This window comes from Mus musculus, chromosome 6, assembly GCF_000001635.26.
Source record: "Mus musculus strain C57BL/6J chromosome 6, GRCm38.p6 C57BL/6J".
NCBI classification, from domain to species: Eukaryota; Metazoa; Chordata; class Mammalia; order Rodentia; family Muridae; genus Mus; species Mus musculus.
In genome coordinates, this window is record NC_000072.6 from 143,946,278 (window position 1) to 143,968,378 (window position 22,101).

General features: G+C 43.1%; 1 protein-coding gene and 1 long non-coding RNA gene across 29 annotated transcripts in view; one reads left to right on the forward strand and one right to left on the reverse strand.

The window, feature by feature from the left end:
• The window catches only part of Sox5 (SRY (sex determining region Y)-box 5), a 953,863-nt gene that overhangs the window by 117,853 nt on the left and 813,909 nt on the right, over positions 1-22,101 (reverse strand). For 14 of the 28 annotated variants that reach the window (XM_006506931.4, NM_001113559.2, XM_011241579.2 and 11 more), the window contains one exon: positions 14,520-14,643. In XM_006506931.4, the coding sequence (XP_006506994.1) occupies positions 14,520-14,643 (124 nt within the window). Of the gene's footprint in view, positions 1-738; positions 883-14,519; positions 14,644-22,101 lie in introns of those variants that run through there. The other 14 variants (NM_001243163.1, NM_011444.3, XM_011241582.2 and 11 more) reach the window with 4 other exon arrangements.
• Gm52486 lies at positions 7,349-16,063 on the forward strand. Its single transcript, XR_003956372.1, has 3 exons — positions 7,349-7,546; positions 15,495-15,589; positions 15,884-16,063. It is a non-coding gene; the product is annotated as a predicted gene, 52486 (long non-coding RNA).

Sequence of the window (22,101 nt, forward strand, 5' to 3'; positions counted from 1 at the left end):
GTCTAAATAGTAATAGGTTATATGCACGTGTAAAAGTCAGGGGCTAAAATCCAGACTACTCTAACATCTTTTACAATGCACATATCAGAATATTATCATTTTCATTCCTTACATGCACGACAACATTCACATACCTTTCTTTGTATTTATATCTAAATAAATGCACTCTTATCATACATGTAGGACACATATGTAAATGTATGGATATATATGAAACAGTCATAAGCAATAAGTAATAATAGACATTTGTTATTGGTTGAATTCATTGTCTAGCTCCTGTTGATATACTGAAACCCAAATCCAAAGGACCTCAGTGGCTGTACATGGAGTTAATGAAATGAATTAGTAAAATGCATTCAGTGACGGACCCTAATCTAAGAAAAGTCCATTGTTTAAAATTAATGTGTGTGTGTGTGATGTTATAGGTGCTGCAATCATCGAACCACTTTAGTGAGTCAGTTCTTGTCTCCCACTTGTGAAGGAAGGCTAGATCTTGCTCTCTGGCCCCTGTGCTTCGTTCTCTAGGCTAACTGGCCCACAAGCTTCTGGCTGATTCTCTGGTTTTCCTTCTCGACTTCAGAGTGCTATGATTACAGGCGAGAATCAGTGAATCTAGCATGGATCCCATGACATGAATTCAGGCTATTGTGTTTGTACAGAAATAGTTTTTGCACTCTGGGGCATCTTCCTGGCCCTGACATGAGTCCTTAGAGGAAGATGTTTAGGACACAGACATACCTCTGGGGCGAGCAGGGGAGGACGTATCATGTACGCTGAAGAAAGAGGCTTCATAAGAACTGCTTCATCTCCTAGCTTCTATGCTTGTAAGAACCATTCCTGTTGCCTAAGTCACTTAGTCTGTGACATTTCATTCTAGAACACAACAGTCTAAGAATGCTGTTTGCTAACCTGTTTGATATTTAAGGGAATGGAGGACAACAAATTTTGGCAGCAGAAATGAGGGAAGTATTCACAACCATTGTGTCTCTTCAGTCACATACAGCTACTGAAATATATACACGCGATCTTTAGCAAGAATTCAGCACATTTTAGAAGCGTCTCTCTAAGGAGCCACACCATAGCAGCGATCTCCACCCAATGTGAAATTCACATACATTACAACATCTCTACCTCAATATTAATTTTTAAAGCCCAAAATATTTAGAGCTGGGTATGTTGAAATCTGCGACCATGTTCTGAAATAAACAGAAACACAGTCGCTGAGAAATTTTCTAATGTAGCAATTTAACTCTTAGTTAAGGAAACTCAAACTATATTTTACAAACATGCCATGCTCTTTGGTAGACATGGGACCTATGAGCATTCATAAACGGCAAATCAAAAATCAGAAGCAACCAGGGAAGAATAATTTTGTAGAAATGCTGTCACTCATTCATTCCATCCCACAATTACCTGGTCCAAGAGAATATTATACCGGGTTTATTTTGTAAATACCACACAAGGAACTTAGTGAATGACAGATAATGGAAAACTCTGACTTTTAAAGTCCAATCATGTGTGTTATTCAAATTGACTTTCAACTACTTAAAAGTAATTTCTTTTATTCCTACCTCAGTTTTTTTTTAACCATTTGAACAGTTTTTCCCTCAACCTTTCCAAAATTAATTTTCTTATTTGAAGTTCATGCCTGGAAAATTCTAGTTCAAAATAACAATTTTTTATGAGGTTGCAGAATACACCAAGGCCCTGGCATCCTCAAGTCTGGGTCCCAAGCCCACACGGGGCTACGTAACTGACTGGGTTTGGAGCGCAATGGGCAAGGGCGAAAAGTTTCTGAAGACACCATGCCCAGGGTGCTAGTCAATGCACTCATAATTCAGCCAAGATTACGGTGTGTGTGGGAACAAAGATGCTAGTCTGGCCTTAACCTCTCCAGGTTTCCTGATACTGTTGAGTCACACAATGAGGCTCCACACATCACTGACCTATAGTTGTGCTATGATATGTTGCTATGGTATATAAAAGGCAAGAAAATATTTCCTCACACAGGGTTGTTTAGCTTCGGAGTTTGCGATGTAGGTGTGGCCTTTGCCAGGGTCAGGCAAACACTTTGAGCAGCTGCTGACCTAATGCAGAGGCTATTGAAACCTACGTCTTTACTGAAATGAGCCTGTAAATACATCATCAGCCTGGGGCATTTATTAAGTCTTTGTTTTGCTTCCTTGACAACAGCAGATTTCTTTCTGTAGGTTCCAAGAAATATGAAAACCACTATCCTGCCCCCAACACACAAACATGCATGTATACATACCTCCATACACACATGTTCATGCATGCACACATGTGCCCAAGTGCGCGCACGCACACACACTCACACACACACACACACACACACACACACACACCTGTCCTGGTGGCATGTGTTATCTAATGAGGACACAATCACACAAACACATGCAGCTGGCCTCAGGATGCTCTGGGCAAAGCAGCAGAGTACTGAATGTTTCTAGAAACGCTGAGTACACACAAGCCCTGTCACTTCCTGGAGGCAGATTCTCTCTCTCCTCAGATGTGCACTCAATACCTCCTGTTCTCTAATTTCCAGGGGAAAGCTCTGCAGGCACCTAAGACAAAAAGCGAGGTTCTCAAGGACAGTGTAGCAGAGAAGCCAAGAATGAAGGGGTTGCTTTGCTCCCTCTCAGAGGCTGTTGAAAGAATTGACAACCAGCACCTTCTGCTTTGAGCCCCTGCTGCTCACTGGCAATGCTCACACGACTCACACTCCTGTCTCGGCTCCAGCACACACAGGTACATCCTTCTAGTGTATCTGGTACAGAACGGGGGCAGTAGCTACGTGCCCGCAGGGTGAGCAGAACTGAGAGCTTACAGAGCCTTGCTCTTTGCTCTGATGGCGATGGCTGATGCTAAGCAGGGTAGTGACACAGCCTGATTTGTGTTCCAGATAGATCAATTTTGTGGCTAGAGAGAGATCGATTGGAAAAGGGAAAGGCAAGACAAAGAGACATGTTAAACCCATTGCAGTAAATCCAGTGGGAAATGCTAATGGCCTGAACTAATCGGGATGGAACAGGAGAGGGACAGCACCTGCAGAGAGCAGAGGCCCCAATTAGTTGGCAGAAAAGAGGCATAAGAAAACAGAGGGGGAAACCACAGGTGAGCTTTCCATTTGATTCTGGCGTGTGGCTCAGGAACTAAATCTCGTCTTTCTCCAAATTCCTTATTCCCACCTCCCACCTGTTTTAAGTGTGGGCAGCTAATATTTATTGAGTTTTAGACCTTTGTTAAATTTAGAACATTTTACATATGCTAGCATGTGTGTGTGTGGTTCTTATATGTGTGTGTGTACACCTGTACACACGTGTTTGTACCGAATATCCACTGGAAAGGAATAAGAAGTTGGAAACACAATCTAACAGAAAGGTTTATCTGTTGAGATTTATTTCATTATGTGCACAGTTGTATACCTGTGTGCATACACATATGTGTCACATATATGAGGGTACCTAAAGAGGCCTGCTGAGTGCTCTCTCTCTCTCTCTCTCTCTCTCTCTCTCCAGCCCTGGGATCGTCGTGTTGAGAGGCAGGGCATTTGGAGAGTGACTAGAGTTGGAAGCTTTGCATTTAGAAGAGAAATAAGAATCCTGTCTGTTGAGACTCTGTGCCATGTCCCATGCCACATTACATCAGCTGGTAGGAGGGCGATCTTCAGATGTGGATTTCTGACCTCGGAGCTCTGAACCACAAGTCAAAACAGAGCCCTGTTCTTCCCATTCTTCCCGACTTTCCTACTCTGTGGTGTTGTAGCACTAGTCACTGAGGGTTAACTAATAATGGTGGTAAGAACCAGAAGGAGAACTTTATGTAAACTAGGAGTACCTGGGGAAGAGACCATGCTTATCTTATTCAACATTGCATTTTAGCTCCTAACACACAACATATAGCCAATAAATGTTTTAAAATGTATATAGTATAATTTAATAATTATTGAGTGCGATAACAAGCGCCAATGGAAACTTGAGACAAGTTGAGAGACTCTTGTAGTTCTACTGAGGGCTGTATGGGTGCACGGATGGTTGCATGGATGAATAAGTGGATGGGGTAGGTGGATGGGTGGGTGTGTGGGAAGACAGAGTGGTGTGTGTAGATGAATGAACCATGTATGGTCAGATATGGAGACAGATGCATGGATGCCTTATATGACCTCAACCCTGGGCTTTAGTTCTTCAGTTATTTTTCAACTTCTTCATAGTCAACTGTAAAACACTACGTTGCATCAGTCTCAGGCCCCCAAGTGATGCACTTGTCATGTCTTAGAGTTGCCCCCTCACCATGTTAGGTCAGGGTCAGGTGAACCCTACTCTATGTGTAGGGTTCTGTGTCAGAATGTGCCTTTAACTCATCAGTGGTTCAACTGTTCTTGTTACTCAAGGTTGGAAGCAGAGATCCCCACACTCAGAAGATGCCTGGATATGTTTTTCCTCATTGATTTAGATGAATTTCTTCAAAACATTCCCTCTCAAACCTTAGGCATATTTCTAGCATTCTGCAATTCTTTCCATCTTCATCTTACTCTATTTGACATACTACAAAGAATCAGAAACAAGGTGCCTGGAAAGCAAGACTCCAATCTTCCTCCCTCCCTCCCTCCCTCCCTCCCTCCCTCCCTCCCTCCCTCCCTCCCTCCCTCCCTCCTTCACTCCCTTCTTTCTCCCTCCCTCCCTCCCTCCCTTTTCCCCTCCTTCCCTCCCTCCTGTCTCCCTCCCCATCTCTGTCTTGCTCAGGCTGTCCTCCAACTCTTCAGCAATCTTTTTCCCCACCCTTCTAAGTGCCAGAATCACAGGAGTGAGCCCCTTTCTTGCCTAACTAACATTCACTTATAGTTCTGGAGGCTGGGAAGCCTGAGAGCAAGGGCCTGACAAGCTTTGCATGTAATGACAAACTGTTTCATAGATGCTGCTTGTGGAAGCCACCATATAGAAGGGGCAGAGCAGCTCTCAGGATTCCTAAGGGCTTCTCTCTCTTGACCTATTTGTCATGAATACCCCAGTTCCTAGAAGAATCACTCCAAGAGCTAGAAATCTACCACATGAGTTTTGGGCAGACATAGACACTCAGACTAGAAGAATTCAATTCTTCTCGGCTAGATTATGAACATGCCAAAGGTAGGGACTATATTTTACAAATCGTGTAATACCCACTTCCAAGCACATACATGATTCATTTAACTCTCTTAAGAATGAATGAATGAATGAATGAATGAATGAATGAATGAATGAATGTGGTATTTAATTAGGAAGCTAGCCAAGTATCTAAAACTGTAGATGCCTCCTGGTGGACTGAATCTATAGTGTTTAATGAAAGAAACAGATCATAAGCAAATAATTCTACAAATAAGTAACAAATTGGTTTTATTATACAGTGTTTAATTCAAATAATTTTTTTAAAAAAATATTGGCTTCCTATAATAAAAAGGGCAGGTAGTGAAGAAGGTAGAGGCTGAAGATGTGACATCACACAGAGAAGCTAAGATGTTAGTTCCACGGATGTACCTCAGGTCTACAGCATTTCTCCAGGACACAGGTATCCTGGGTTTAATTTTCCACACCATAATAAATTCTAAAAAGAGTCTTAAAAAAGATGAATTTTCCATATATATTTCAGGGAATGAATATCTTTTCTACTTCATGATCTGTCTTTTATAAACATATTTCAAAAGCAATTCATATCCGATTAGATAGATATAATGGTACATTATATTTCGATCAGTGAGATGGCTCAGGGGGTGGGGGTGGGGCTTGCCACGAAACCTGAAAACCCAAGTTTGCTCCCTGTAATCTACATGACCTAAGAGAAAACCATCTCATGTGGGTTGTGTTCAGACCTCTCTGTTCAGGCTGCATGCAGGCACACATGTACATACATGTACACACATGTACACACATGTACACACACACACAAATACACACTCATTCTAAGTAAACAGTATGTATCTTCAAAGTGTTAAACTTTTTCATTCCTAAGTTGTTATTATCATCTATTTAAGTACTGCTGAAGACACACTGGGAAAATATGTCATACACAGACAAACCATTTTTCATCTCCATGATAGCCCTCTGCCAGTTTATTCTGAAATCTAAGGAAGCAGAAATGTGACTCTTCATACCAATAAGAACAGCTACACTTTCATCCTCATTGTATTTATTTGTTTATTAAAAGTGGTTTTGAGAGTGATTATTTAATTTTAGTTCTGTGTGTAGAGGTGCATGCAAGGACCACGAAACCCAGAAGAGGATGTTGGAACTCCTGGAAGTTGAGTTACAGAGGGTGGAGAGCCTCCCTGTGGGTGCTGACAATCAAACTCAGGTCCTCTACAAGAGCATCCAGTGCTCCAAAGTGCTGAGCAATGACCCGCGACCCAGCACACTTAGATATAGGAAGACTCTCCTCAAACAGCTTTTTGAACTCAGAATGGAGAAATACAGAATGTCTTTTTTCTTGCAAAAAGATTTGCTATTATAGCATAATATGATTTTAATTTGAAAAAAATTATGAGACATGATAATATTTTGTATTGACTCCCACCAAACAGTAAGGAATGGATACAAATATTCCTAGTGAATTTTAGTTGAGAAAGTAAACTGTATTGGGCCTTCTTTGGCTCTCTAGATATTTTAAAAGAAGACATTCTGAGATAATCGTTAGCTCTTAAGTGCTCTGTTACAGGCTAACATTTTTTCGATAGGAGGTGCCTTTAATGAAATGGTTTTATGACTTTTTAATGTAGCGTGGCAAATGAAAACTTTATCCTATTTAATAGTTACCTCGATAGCTAGTTTAGAAAGAGATTAATTTATGAACACGTTAGGAAATACCTCTCAGCACAGAACGAGATTTCTGCATATCAATGATGAGGTACCTGGTTTTTCTTCAACTCTTGGGTCAGAATTGGAAAATTCTAGTGTGAAGGAAAACCCTGGGTTAATCGTCTCAGGAACTTTGCTATCTCTGAAAAGGGGACCTTCCTTGGCAGGTGCCTTTTGCTCCTGCGTTCTAACATTACCACAGAGGTGGCATTTAAACGATTGCACAGTAACTCACATTGAGCTGCCTGTTCATTAACTAATTGCTTTCACATCCAGAACTATACCAGAATATACATCTAAGTTCTGCCTCTGTGTCTTAACGAGGAATGGAATGTTATGGAGAACATGGACCTAGTAGAGTTAAATATTACGAGGTAGTAACTTAGAAGAAGGGAATTCTTTTAAGTCGATTTAGACACAATCAAATGTGTTTTCTCTTTCATGTCCAACTCGTCCTCAGGGTTTAGCAAGTAACTGAAGATTTTTAATTTTTTTATAGGCATTTTGCTATTCTGCCTGTCAGGATAGACATCTCATTTTCCAAATTGCGCTCTGAGTCTGTGGTCTTCAGGTGTCTTGGCTTGCATGGATATGTCCCTCAGAGTGAGTGATTGGCTTCCAGTTTAGAAGGTTGTGGAACCTTTTGGAGGACGAACCTCACCAGAGGAAGCTGGTTGCTCTGGCTCCCAAGAGCTGAAACTGTGAGTGCTCACCTCTGGCTTCCAAGGCCACCCTTCCCTAAACCCCTCCCTCCTGTAGACTGCCTCATGTCATACATTGGCCACAGTGATGAGAAATGTAACCGGGGTGGCAGGGAGGAAAGCAGCCAGCAGGAAATATAAGTGGGATGACTCTTAGCCGACAAGACTTTACATGGCACGTTTTAGACACCCTCACTTCTAAAGGAAGCACATAAACCCAGGTCCTCGGTAGTTAGGAATAAGCTGCCTGGAATGACTGGACTCACCTGAGCTGTGGCCTAGAATGAGTGACAGGATTTTAATTCTGCCTGCCTTTATTTCCAGAGTTGGATCACTCACTTCATACCCAATTGTGATGTGACAATGATTTGTCTTCTTTAGAAATAGCTATAATGAGTCAATTAAAAATATAAATTATCATATAAAGTATCTGGGACTGCTTCTGTGGCTGCCTGGATGTTCAAAGAGTGAAGGCACAAAGCAAAGTGTCGACCTGAGAGTGTTGATACTGAGAAAAGATGATGTTATAAAAACATGACTAGAAAACTACACCCCACTTCTTCAAGGATCAGGGTCAAGACCAGATGTGGCTTCCTGTGACTTAGGAACATAGCAGAGTCTGCAGATGTGGGGGATGCTGGTGGAAATGTTTCTTTCTTTTGAAGCCCATCTCTTTCTAAGGTATAAATTTATTTCTATTTCTGTGTCTGTGTGGGTGATTGCCACATGTATGTAGGTGCCCACAAAAGACAGAAGACTTGTCATAGCACCTGGAGATAAAGTTACAGGTGGCTGTGAGTCACCCAACCTGGGCTCTGGGAATCAGCTCAGGTCATCTGCATGAGCAGGAAGTGATTTCAACCTATGATTTGATGCACCCCAAACCTTCGTTGTTTTCTTTATTACTACCAACTTTGGGATGTTCCCTGCTAGCGTTTTTCACATGTCTGTTTCCACTTCTCTGTTTATTAGGCTCAAGTTGGAAACAATTATGTGATTTTTTTTTGAAGGAACTGTATTTAGTCACTCGTGGCTCTGTGAAATCAGAGATGGAGAGATTCAATCGCATGCTCTTTTGCATTTTAGCACATCGATTAATTTTTCAGAAGTATGCTAAATAAAATAGCAATATAGTGATTGAAATACTTAATTGCCTTATGAGATTAGCTTAAGTAAATAGGGGTTGATAAGCCAGGCTTAATAAACTTAAAATGTGCTGTATTTATTCCGAGTCAGTTTTCTGAACAGTGTTTTCTCTTCCAATAAGAAAGGGAACTCTCAGTTAATTAGGTCCTCATATGCCACAATAAAATTAATGCTTAGGAATGAAATGCCACCGATTTCCTCAGGCAAACTTGTTGACATGTTCCTGTTTCTAGTTAATACCACATGTGTCATTGCCTGATGGGGAGACCTTGTGGGTTCTGCTGTGTTCCTCTGGTGCACAGGTTCTGTGATCTGGCATTTAGAAGACCACATGCTAATTTCTGATTTAACAGAGTCCACGGCGTCAGCTGACACACAGGTCATAGGCAATCAGTGTCCAACAGTCACCAAGACATACGCCAAAACCCATCAACATGGTGCACATTTATTAAACCTAGGGAGGAAACCTGGGTCCTGGCCATTGCAGACTGTGGGCTCCACATCAATAAGCAGAGGAAGGGAGATCTGATCAGATCTTCAGGTTTCCTTCCATATTGTGTTAAAGTGATTGACATTATTTTCCCCCTAGACCCCTAATTCTCTCCCTTCCTCAAATTTTGTAAGTTAAAGCCTTTGGGGATGTCTGACTTAGTTGCTGAGTTTGAAAGTGTTTATTCCTATACTGAATCCCTTTGAGCCATGGCTGAACGTGCCTCTATTGGAGAAAGGGCCTGTAATGTCAGGGAAAGTTTGTCGCATGGGCAGGAGCAAAGGCAGAGCCAGGGAGGGAGATAATCACTTTCATCTTCACACATGGGACAAAGTGGGAGGAGAGGGGGAGGGGGAGAAGAGGAAGTGGGGTAAAGCTGTGAATTCTCAAAGTCTTCCCTTTAGTGACACACTTCCTCCACCAATGATCCACCTTATAAATGTTCCAAAGTTGTCTTAAACAGCACTACCAACTGGAGACTAGGTATCTGAATGTGTGAGTCCATGTGGGCTATGTGTCTTTCTTTCTAACCAGCAGACTCAGAATCGGGTTCCACCTCGAAGCCCTGACATTCCAAGCGCTTCTTAATCTGCTATCGCCTGGCTGGGATTGGGAACAGTTTGCAAAACAAACACATCTGAGAGCCTTCAGTCATGCACAGGGAGGAATCAACTGGTATAGATCTATGAATTGGTTATCTTCACCACAGTACACATAGTTCTGTACGTTATGTGGGAATACGTTTTGTTATGTTATGATCATGACAACTTCCTGGTTGAGAAAATAAACTCTGTAGTAACAGAGTTAAAACAAGAAGAGGAAGAGGAAGAAGAGGAGGGGGAGGAAAATGTATCACCATCACCATCACCACCACCATCACCACCACCACCAACACCACCACCACCATCACCATGATCACCACCATCACCACCACCACCACCACCATCACCACCATGATCACCCCATCATCACCACCACCATCACCATCACCACCACCATCACCATGATCACCACCATCACCACCACCACCACCACCATCACCACCACCACCACCACCATCACCATGATCACCATCACCACCACCACCACCACCACCACCACCATCACCACCACCACCACCACCATCACCACCACCACCACCATGATCACCACCAGCAACAACAACAGAAGATGCAGTAGTAACACTACACTGGGCAGAAATCCCCAAGACCTCCCTGAGTTAAAGCACTTTCCATGCCATCCTCATGCAATGCCACCATTAGGAGAAAAGAAAATCCATCTACTCCTTCTTATAGAGTAGAAAAGTTCACACAATTTAAATACAGAAGTTTGCAAAGTGGCAAGTAGATGCATCTAGATGTTGTTTGAATTGTGCAAATACCCAGCATGCCCTTGGGAGCCAACCAGGACCACCCCCAGGCCCGGGGCACAAGACATTGGCTTCCTGTCCATCTAGCAAGGTGACGCTGTGTCCCTGGTCATATGACACATTCTATTCTGCACCCTGTGCTAAGTGATCAAGCCAGTTCTTTTCCAACTCATTTTTATAGTGTGCATAAAAACTGTTCTTTTACTGAATTTTGACTTTTCTCAAGATTTTATTATTTCCATATAAAATGCCTCCTTGTCAAAATTTCCAATGCTTGTGACTAGTAGAATTATAGGATTGGAAATTTTGTGCCCAAATCGAGAAAAGGACAGGGGGCTATGGCCACCAGTGTCTGAGTCATCTACTCCTCCCAATTCTGTTTCTAAACTAAACACTGTAGAGCAACAGGGGTTTTCCTGAAAATCATCCACCGGAAGCCGTGCACAGAGGAAGGGACCCAGACAGAGAAGGCTGCAGAGCAAGCCTCAGCCCTTACATCAGCCAAGGTCTACAAAGGTTGTTCCAGGTTCAAAGTATTTGGTGTTTACCAACACACACACAACACACTTATCTCGTCCCTTTAAAGTAGGATTGAGTTTTCTAAGATAAACAACGACAAGGGATGTGCCTTTTTTCCAACACAAAGTACTTTTGCAGGTACCAAAGCTACTTAAACCTTTATTTGAAGGTAGGTACTTGGCAGTAGCCTTAGTGCTCACAGGTTTAAGTTTTGCCTCACAAGTTGGGGCTCTACTCTGAAGACTATGTGGGTACACTCCTGAGACCCCTGGAGTGATTGAGCTAAATTGTATGTGTACCCACTTGGCTTAGAATTCAGAACTAACATTTTAGGTGCTTTGCGCTCCAGACTTATTTAATGGGCTGTCATGATTGCTTTCTGCTATCAGTGAGCTAGTACTGTCAGATATACATTAGTCTTGAAACTGTAAATTATGTGTTATGAATTTATTTGTCACATTGTAGCCTGCTTAAGAGTTTAGAAAGAACAAGTCACTTCCTCTCCTTGAGTGAATTGGGTGAGATAGAGTTGACCTACCCAGGATGTTTTCATATGAGTCTTTCAAGTTCATATCTCCTCTTTCTCATGAGATGACACTTGGTTTACTAAGCCACCTTTATTATTGGCTGAGTACTGATACCGATACCTCTAGTCCTAAGATACCCTACGCTGAGGCAGGAGGACGGGGCTGCAGAGTGAGGCTGGGTCTGTGATCAACAACAACGACAGCAGTAACAAACACACACCATTATTCCCCCCCACAGATTCTTACAATCACTTTTTGAGGTCTTAAGTAATAGGTAGGAAAATGAAGAACTAGGTATGGATTCACGAGGCTATATGCTTTTGGCTTAATTACGTGCTCAAACAGAATGCTCGGGGTGTGTTATTGATACTCTGAGGGCTGTGAACTGACAGGAAGACTCACAGGTGAGCCTGGAGGACACTTATTGCTCCCTTTCTGTGCACCTAGTCAGTGTGTTCTGAGGTCTCTGGCTGCTAACTCTGCTGCCATCAGTCTGAGCTGCGCATTCGGGTAGCAAGAGCTATAGGACAATTTTGTTTGCCCACTCCATGGCAGGAAACACTTTTATCATTATTTTCAAAACAGGACCAACACCTCCACCGATACCTCTGTTCTCCAAGGAGCCTCTTTTTCTGCAAATAAGATTTGTTGACTCAGATTGCAGTGAGCAGATTCCCCAGCCAGTGTCTATAGGGAACATTTATCCACATTTTAGCTCTTGAACAAATCTTAGCCTGGCGTTTCACAAGCTGATAAAAAGCCTCTGGTTTCAGACCCACACAGTTTGTGGGCTGGCCAGTGTTTGTCACTGAGAACTGTATCATTACACGCAAAGCGTCTGCCATATACAGAAATCAGGTTGACAGCCGCAGGGAACTGGGGTGAGCAGTCACACTGAAGATGAGGTGGCCGGCTTTGTTTTGCTCCCCATTTTCTTTTCTTGCAATAAGATTGGTGGAGAGACTGTCTATAGCGTTTTTCTCATGCCCGCCCAGCTCCTTCTTGAGGCTTGCCCCAAGAGTCCCAGTGTTAACAAGGGCAGCCACTTTCTTTCACAACCCACAGACTCTGCTAAGTTCTAGAGTCTGTCAAGGTGCCAAACTGAAGTTGGCCAGCAGCAGTAAAAAGCTTTGTTCAATTTTATTTCCAAGGTAACTGAAGGAGTGGTATTGTTTATAGCTTTAGACGTGAATATCAAACAGTTAAAATACCAACTGTTTTCACAGAGGTAAAACTTGGTTTGGTCCATGACACAGTGAGACTGGGGAAATTGAACACAGTAGCTACAAAAGAGGGGCGAGGAGCCCTCTGCTCCTGATTGTGTCTGGCTCTGTAGGTGTGCTAATGTTCACCCTCAATATGTTCTTCTCTTCTGCATAGTATTTGCTAATGCACTTATGTCTACATTTGCTTAAAAATATACTTACTTTTCTTTTGGAAATGAAAATGATACTATATGCATATTTTGCAGTGCAGTCTGAGGCAAAGATGATTTTTTTTAAAGCAGTGGCCTCTTGTTTTAGTAAGCTTGATTACAAAACAAACAAATGAACAAACAAAAACAAAACAAAAAACCACAATCACATTGGCTGCATGTGTTTCAAGTGAGGAGTAGTTCTTTACACAAAGAGAAAGAAAAGCAAAGACCCTTTATGCTTACAAACACAGAGCTTAGAGTAACAATAGAATATAAAATTCCATCCTTAGTATGGAAATTATTCTGAGAATTTTAAATCCTTAAAGTACAGCATTTAATTATCCTTTAAAAAAAACCCGAAGTCTCTAGACTAAATGATGATCTATAAAGTTTGAACTGTGTAATTGTATTCTGAAATGGATAAGTCAAGGGTCCAGGATGAAAAGAAAATACGTTGATTCATTTGAAAACAAAGGAAAACCAAGTCAAGAGGGATATAGTCTAAGTCAGTAAAAACGACACAGAGGGGAAAATGGAGACCTGGATTTTTACAGTCCTGAGTTTTGAGCTGTGATACTTGAGAATCTCTGCACGACTTGACTAGAAATTATTTCTAATTATCCTGTTAGGTGGTGTCTTGCATTTTTACCCCTGCGATTTTAACACTTATTTCTAGTCTTTAGACCTTTGAATTATATTGAGCAACTGGGCAATCATAAATGACACAAAGGGGCCGGGGGAAAGGTGTCCACCACAGGGGGAGGAATGGACCCCTCCCATGAGCTAAAGCAGGTTCAAAGCGCCAGGAAGAGTGAAGCATGCTGCAGGCACACAGTAAGTACACAGCAAGAGGCAACTTAAGAGAGGAAGGCCAGTTCCTGGATGGCTTCCAGCAAGACAGGAGTCTGAGGCTGTCTTCTCAAAACATCCAGTCGGAAATCAATGAGGAAATAGCGACTAGATGGGGCCGTAGACCCCCAAGGCTCACCGGAAGTGATTCACATCCTCCAGAAAGTCTGTGTCTTTAAGGTTCCGCAAATTTCTCAAACATCATCGCCATGGGTGAGGGTGGGGGTGCTGTCCAAAATTCATGAGTCTATGAAAGTCATTTCACATTCCAACTACAATGGGCTATTAACATATGAAGGACACAAAGGTCCCATTCTCTCTAGGTAATTCGGGGCTAAATTATTGGACAAAAGAAAAACTATAGGAAGGCGGTTCTTAAAAAGTGGGCTCCGCCATTATATTCTTATTTTAGCAGTACACTGGAACTGGAAGGCACAAAGTGGAGGTGTAAAGGACAAGTACTGGCTTTGGGGGCATGGACGTGAGATACGTGCTTACGCAAGCTAACGCAAACCCTTCCTACACCCTCACCATCACTGCGGTTTACCTCCCACTTAGTGTGTGAACTCATTTCCTGATGTGGCAGTTATGTTAAATACTCCAATTGAAAGCTTCGCCCTCCACCCACTCCAGAATGAAAAGCTCAGAGTACTTACTGCACCCAGCCTTGTAGCTGAAACCAGGAGGAAGGAGGAATCCTTGCTGGGCAGCTGCTGCGAGGGTCCGCTGGTCAGGAGGGAACACGGGAATCATCAATGGCGGCAGCTGACCTTGAACCTGCTGAACGTGAGAGAGGGAATCAAAGAGAAGAAGTCTTGTTGACCCATGCTCCAACCCGTGAGGCCCTTATGTCACTAGAACAGAAGGTTATTTATCCAGATTCTATTTCGCCCTTGTCAGAATGGCTATTGCCCAGTGTGCAAGCCACGCCAAGGAAACAATCAATTGGTGCGTTTGAGGGGAAGTCGGTCTATCCAGTCAATATGGGGGTTCCTCAACATGCTAAAAGGAGAACCCCCATGTGATCCCTATATCCCTCGCCTGCATATGGACCTGAAAGATGCCCACGCAACCTGTCACAGGGACGCTTGTTACCCACGCTTCTTATAGTATCAGTCATGGCAGCCAAGGCCTGAGATAAGCCTCGACATCTGCCCGCAAATGATTCATTTGAATGAAATAAATCAAAAAGAGCAGGGCATATACACTGTGCAGTCTTAGTCACAGTAAAGCGGGTAATTATGCCCTTGGAAGAAGATGTAAGATGAAGAGCACCACGTTAAGTGAGAAAGTCCTACTCTGAAAAACAAATACTGCACGTCTCCTTTCATTTGGCTTTCTGGATTTTATACAGTTGTATAGTTCACTTCCTTCTTTACACACACACACACACATACTCGTATGTATACTGACATGAAACCGGAAGTGAGAGAGCACTTGGGGACATAAGGATGCTATTTGGCTAAGAAGTGAGAAAGGGGGAGGGGGCACGGGTGCCTATGATCAAAATACATAATCCATGTGAGAGGAAGAGTCTATGAATCCCATTACTACATGCAGTGAACATATGCTGAAGATGAAGGTAAAGACTAGTTGTTGACACAAAATGTGTTTGGATACTTGGTTTTAAGGGCGTGACTTGGGACTACCTCAGAGGGAACAGCTAGAAGACCTCACCCCTTCAAAGGATAACTGAGTTCAACATCCAGCCAAGGGAATGCATTTGGTATGAAGTCCCCCAGTGAGAATGCCACACTCTTGTCTTTTAGCAGTGAGATACTGTTTAAAAAGCTGCCACCTCCCAGAATGGAGGAAACCATCCATTATAAACCACACCTGTGTGTGTTAATTCTGTGTGTGTGTGTGTGTGTGTGTGTGTGTGTGTAATGTATGTGTGCATTCATGCATGTATGCACACGTGAGGGTACATACACATGCATCCGGCTTTGCGTTGCATGTGGAGGGCAGCGGCCTGCGTCAGGTATCCCCCTCAGTTACTTTGCACTGTATTTTTTTCCAGGCAGCCTCTCTCATCGAACAAGAGCTCATCCATTGGCTTGACTGGCAGGTGAGCGAGGCCCAGGGACGCTCCCATCTCTGCTGTCCCCGTGCTGGGATGCCAGGCAAGCATTTGCCGGGGATCTACACTCAGGTCCTGTGCATGCTCCCTTAACGATGTCATACATGAGGCATCTCCTCGGCCTCCTCATTCTCTCTTATAGAACTAAAGGCAAATCTGTCCATCACATCTATGAGTTGCTATTACTTGGAGATCAATTCTTATGTTCACAAAAAAATATTGAAGTTTTACAACATTGTGGGTAGCCTTGAAGAGGGCCTAGAAAAAAAACCTGTTCTTTGTCTCTCGCTTGACGAGATGCATCTACCACCAAAAGGCTTCATGTGGCTACAGAATTTGTCAGACTGTGCGGCTCTCTTCGATGAAATCAGTCACACCCCTCCTGGAATAACATGGCCTTTGTTTCCATTGTCATCTCTCATCTGGGCTCTAGGTTTTGGGCAGTCCTCTTATCATCTGAAATTCATATAAGTTAATAAATAATGAACTATCAAAACAGAACCGATGGTGGCTAAGTCAGTGAAGTGCTTGCTCACTATCAACAGGGCCGCAGTCTGGTCCCAAGAGCCCATGTAAGAAAAGACAGCAGGGCGGGGAGATGTGGTACTGTATGCTGGAGAGGCAGAGTCAGGCAGGTACACAAATACAGTCTAGCATAACCATCTCTACAAATATGTCATCTGATTGCCTAATATAGAAGTTAGGAACTAATATAACTAGCATTTTTGTCAAATAAATCTTTAGGTGAGGTCTCCCAGGTGAGTGGATCTATTGTCAGAGTCTGTCCTGGGGAATATGGTTACTGATTCAGGACCATGTTAAAAGTCACATACCTGACACCGTATTACTCACTAATCTTTCCATACAATAACTAATTCAGCAACCTAGAAAATATTTAATAACTACCAACTATCTATGTGTGTGGAGTTGAGCTTGGCAGTCAGGATATGATCACCAAGAAAACCAAGATTCCGTGATCCCTGTGGCGCACCTCAGCCTGCGTCTCACTGCTGTTCACCACCCCTAGGAATCCGAAGGTGCACATAAGGTGCACATGCTTCTCACAGTTCTTGCTTTAAAAGCTCACCTCTGGCTTCTCCTTCGTTTCATTTGCCACAATAAACCTCTGGGCTTAAATATCTAAGACTGGCTGGTTCACATGAGGGGTCAGGGTCAGGATGAGGGAGGGAGGGAAGGAGGGAGGGAGGGAGGAATGAATGAATGAGAAGAAAGCAAATGGAGGAGAGCAGAGGGAGGGAAAGAGGGAGAGAGACAGTGGAAGAGAGAGGAGAGAGAAGGATAGAGACAGAGGTAGAGAGGGATACAGGAAGAGAAAGGGAGATAGAAAGGAAGAGAGAGAAGGGTAGGGGGAATAGAAGGGGGACAGAGGAGAGGCAAAGAAGGAGAGAGAGAACAGAAGAGAGAAAGAGAGAGGAAAAGAGAAGCAGAGAGGAACAGAGAGGGTATAGGACAATGTGAAGAATTCCTGTTTTAGCAATGGCTGTTAGTTGTAATCTAAGCCTTTTGCCAAATTATTATAAATCTTTCTGCCACACACAACGCTGGAACCAAAGGTACTAGAATGAGGAAATGCTACATCAAGACAAAGACTGAAGCTTGGATGGTCATGGTCACTATTTTTAGGGCAGAATGGTAGGAGGTGCATGCTTATGGAAATTCCATTGATGAAGAGTATGCGACTGTACAAATGTAGGGACACATTGACTAAATCATGAAGCCGACAGACATCCAACACAAACAGCATGAGTTACTGCAGAGAGGTATGAGGAGTCAGATGAGAATAAGAGGCAAAGAGACAGATGACTGAGCAGCCACACTGGTTATGGGCAATGACTAGTCACCATGCATGTCACCATGCAGTCTTTCCATTCCACACAACACATTGTATCAGTCATCTTACACAATCCAGCTTATTTCTAAGACAATGTAGTATCCCAAATTTCATGAGAACACTTGACGGAAAGAAGAAGAGAATCCTTGGATTGAACATACATGAGGGGAAGGCCATGAGGAGCAGCCACATCTCAGGAAGCCGATGCCCACACCTACAGTGACCATGGGTCTGGCTTTAATGAAGCAACTATCGAACTTAAAAGTTCCAGAGTCCTGTGAAAAGCTTCAAGAAAGCCCAGCGTAAGGCTCCTGTCCGTGTTCAGTCCCAAAGGCCAAAGATCAGCCCACGGCCTTCCTCAAAGCACCCTTAATGATCTCGGTGTGTACCCAAGCTTAAAGAGAAAACTACATTGAGACAAGGTCCCCCCCATAGAGCTAGCAGTGGAGAGATGGATCCTGAGGAGCCCCTCATTCAGCATCCCAGATCCTGGGGTTTCAGGCTCTGGACAACCCCAGCAGAGCTGTTTCCAAGAGTTCTTCGTCACTGTCAACAACTCTTTGGGTCTTGTCCTTGACCTTTAGACAGGTCAGCAGGGGAAGGGAAGGTCCCAATGCCAAGGCAATAACAGACACTAAGCTATGCCCCTTATAAAATTCCTCCTAAGAGATTCCCAGGCGTGTGATGCCATTTGGTTGCCATGTTCATCCCCCAAGGCTCAGGTGTGCACTGTACTTATCCCTCTTGCTTTTTTACTTTGAATGGTTCGCTTCCATCTGGTGACGAATGAGCAAGCCTTTCCGTATAGATTTCCCTTCCTCCCTAGCTCTTTTTCCAGCTGTTCCTGCTACCTTCCATCCATCACACAGCCTTTGCCCCCACCCGAGTAGATCTTAAGGACATGGTTGCAGGCTTCCTCTCTGCTTGTCTGCACCAGAAGGCACTCTGCAGCATGCCCTCAAGGTTCCACTAATCAATCCCTCCCATTGTTTCTTCATGGCCAGGTTGTCCTCACTCTTCAGACGATCTTTAGGCTCTCACAATGTCTCTATGTATCAGGCACTTCTTAGTGCAGCCAACTGTGGAGCAGAAAGAACTACTGCCTTTCATAATTTAATAAGCTAATGTTGGGAGAGATAACAGGACACTTCTGGTATTGAATGGTTTTTAATCACATTGAGTTTCCCCTGTGAACTATGAATTTATTTAGAAAAAGGAGCCCAACTTCTTTCTCACTGTGTTGTTTGGACTCAACAGTTCAGGCTCTTTTATGGGGAACACGTGAGCCAACAGGTTGGACGGACTGGGAGCACCTGCAATCCATCAACTGCAAAATTGTGGAGGCCCAGCGTAACCACTGACCAATTATCAGAGAAGTACAGCAGAGCCTGTTTCAGGGGCTTCATGTTCTTACACATACAGGCCACATGGGTTCATATGTCACATCTCTGAAGAAGGTAGAAGCTAATATAGAAATGTGAGGCACATGTTACACGCTTGTGCTGTAGGTGGCCAGCTCATCGTGCCCTGCCGCGTTGTCTTGGTGGCTCTACCTCTGTGAAATGTTTTATTACTGTGTACGAGATGGTTATCCAACTGTTACTCCTCCCTTTTGCAAACATTCTCTGGGTTTTTCGTGTCTTCGCAATCGTGTTAGGATATGACGTGGATACAGTTACTGCCTTGATAGCATGATGGGCAGCTAGGCTTTTCACTGATCTCTTGGCCTTGCTCCAGCTCTAGCTTTGCCCCCTGGGTTTCCAAGTTCATTTCTTCCTCTCTGTTGGGGAACAGGGCCTTTCAGGTTGTTCTCAAACACAGGTCCCTCTTGCATCTTCTTGCAAGTGCTTGGGTTACGGATGTACATCACCAAAGTTGACACACATTTTCTTAAATTAAAAAAAAAAACCCACACACTGTTTTTATATAGAGATTTTTCTCAATGACATTTCTTAATGGTTGTTTTTACTATGGGACAAATGTGAGAGTATTATTCAATAGCACAGTCTATTTTATGTGGTAAAAGTTGTAATGTTATGAGGGACAAGGTAAAATTCCTGGGGCCTTCTATTAAATCTGTATATTTGAAATTTTTATTTTATTATGGATAGTTATTGAGTATATTTTGTTATAACTTTAGATTTTTAGTGTCTAAATATTTTTAAAATGACAAGTGAGAAACAGTATACTTTAAAAAAGAGGAAAACCCCAGGGGCTCTCTTACCGAAGAAACAGTCATCACGCTGACAAGAAAGTCAGACCTACTTTGGCCAAATAAATTGTTCATAGTACTGTATTTTTTTAAATGCTAAGTTAAGGCCAACAGGACAAAAAGAGGGACTACACAAAACATGTCAACCCAATGTCACCGTTTCAACAGTGAGTTTTCTGTAGAACATTACAGGGCAGCCTGGAGAAGAGGGCACTGTTGCATATTCCCAGTGAGTCTCCCAGCAAATGCACTCCAAGCGTATGTGGTCGGTCTTCATATGAAGCTAAAGCACATTTCCATGCACACTTTATCTTCACAACTCACATTCTTCAGCTAAAAATTTGCCCTCTGATGAAAATTGCTCGAATCAAGAGCAGAGATCCTTCTGTGGTCATGCAGAGTGTGGGGTGTGGGAAACAGTTTGGCTGGTAATTGTCCTGTTTGAAATGTTTCCAAGACTACTCTAAGTCGCTGAGGATTGTTCCCAAGTGCAAGGGGCCTGTGTTGTGCATTGTGGAAAAGGTGGATGTGTCAGAACAGCTTCTGGGAGCCATGAGCTATGGCGTTCAACACCCATGCATCAGCAATGAACGTTAAAGGAGTAACACACCTAAGGTAAGGCCGTACACAGGTGCGCTTGAGACATGACACTTGTGCTCGATGGGTGGGAAAGTGATGTGGGAAGGGGCTCCTCGCCTGAGGTAGGGGCTTAGTGTTCACTAATTTGATGGGCAAGCAGGGCTGTGCATCTAATTCTTGGCAAGAGCGGGGAGCTGTATGTTAGTTCAGCTCATCTCTGCTAAAACCTCGCTTCCACCTTGGAGAGAGGAGCACACTGAGTCAACAAGTCCCAGGCTTTCTGGACACATTCAAAAATGAAATAGCTGTACCGTTGGAAGCTTATCTTCTATATTTGCTACTTTTGAATATTTTTAAAGTTTAATCACTACTAAATTCACTTTATTACTTAATGCATGAAATTTCTTCTAAACTATTAATTAAGTTTTTAAAATGTGTGACATTTTTAATTAAATTTCAATAAACTACTTTTGTCACAAAATTTTAGTCTTTTTTTTTTTAATAGGGGGCATGCTATTCACAAGTCGGAATATGTCACAACAAATTTACACAGCTACATCCGGATTTTAAAACTTCGAAATGTATCTTGTCTCTTAACACCTATTCTTCTACCAGAAGATACTGCATATATTCATGGCCTCTAAAAAATTTGTGACCCACCAATTAACTATGCTGACACATTTATAAAGAAAAGTATCTATTAATTATTCATCTCAGAATTTCATAGTTAATACATTCTACTGTACAACTTTTTGGTTCCATCTTAAGTAAATGCTTATTATTGTTAATCTGCTTCTCCCCATTCCTTCTATGAGCTGGTTTTGTTCATTTTTTCTTTTCCATCCAGTTCACATCAGCTAAGCACAACATCCACTTTGGGATGGCTAAGGCTCAGGAAATAAATTCACACTCATGTTAGCTCTGAGTCTCCTGGGACAAAGAGACAATTATTACAACTCAGTGTCACCCAGTCAGTCACAGAGATCGCCGGAAAGCACCATGGGCACACAGGGAGACATGCTGGACCGGGAACAGAAAGAAGAATACAATACCAGCTTCACTAGCGGTCCATCCCCACCCACCCCACAAGATGGCTGCAGGACAGAGTGCTGCTGGCTGCAGGACCAGGGGAGTGAGCCCAGCATACAGAGGAGCATGTGCGGGAATCATTCCAAGGAAAAGGAGAAACATAAGAGAAAAATAGACACGAGAATGTCTCCACAGGAGGGGGACAGGACCCCACGGGAAGAGGCTAGAGGTGAGAGGGCTGCCTGAGTCAAGGGTGAACCTGGGAATACTAAGTACTGACTCCTTCCCCTGCAGGCTGGCGAATCACTAAGTACTGACTCCTTCCCCTGCAGGCTGGCGAATCACACTGCTGATTCAACAGGGTAGAAAGAACTGCCTGCCAGGAATAGGAAGAGTTCTAAAAGCATGCTTACAGAGCTGATAGGATGGAAGAGGGCAACAGACAAGTGAGGACCAATCCCTAACAGGTATGCACCAAGAGAAATA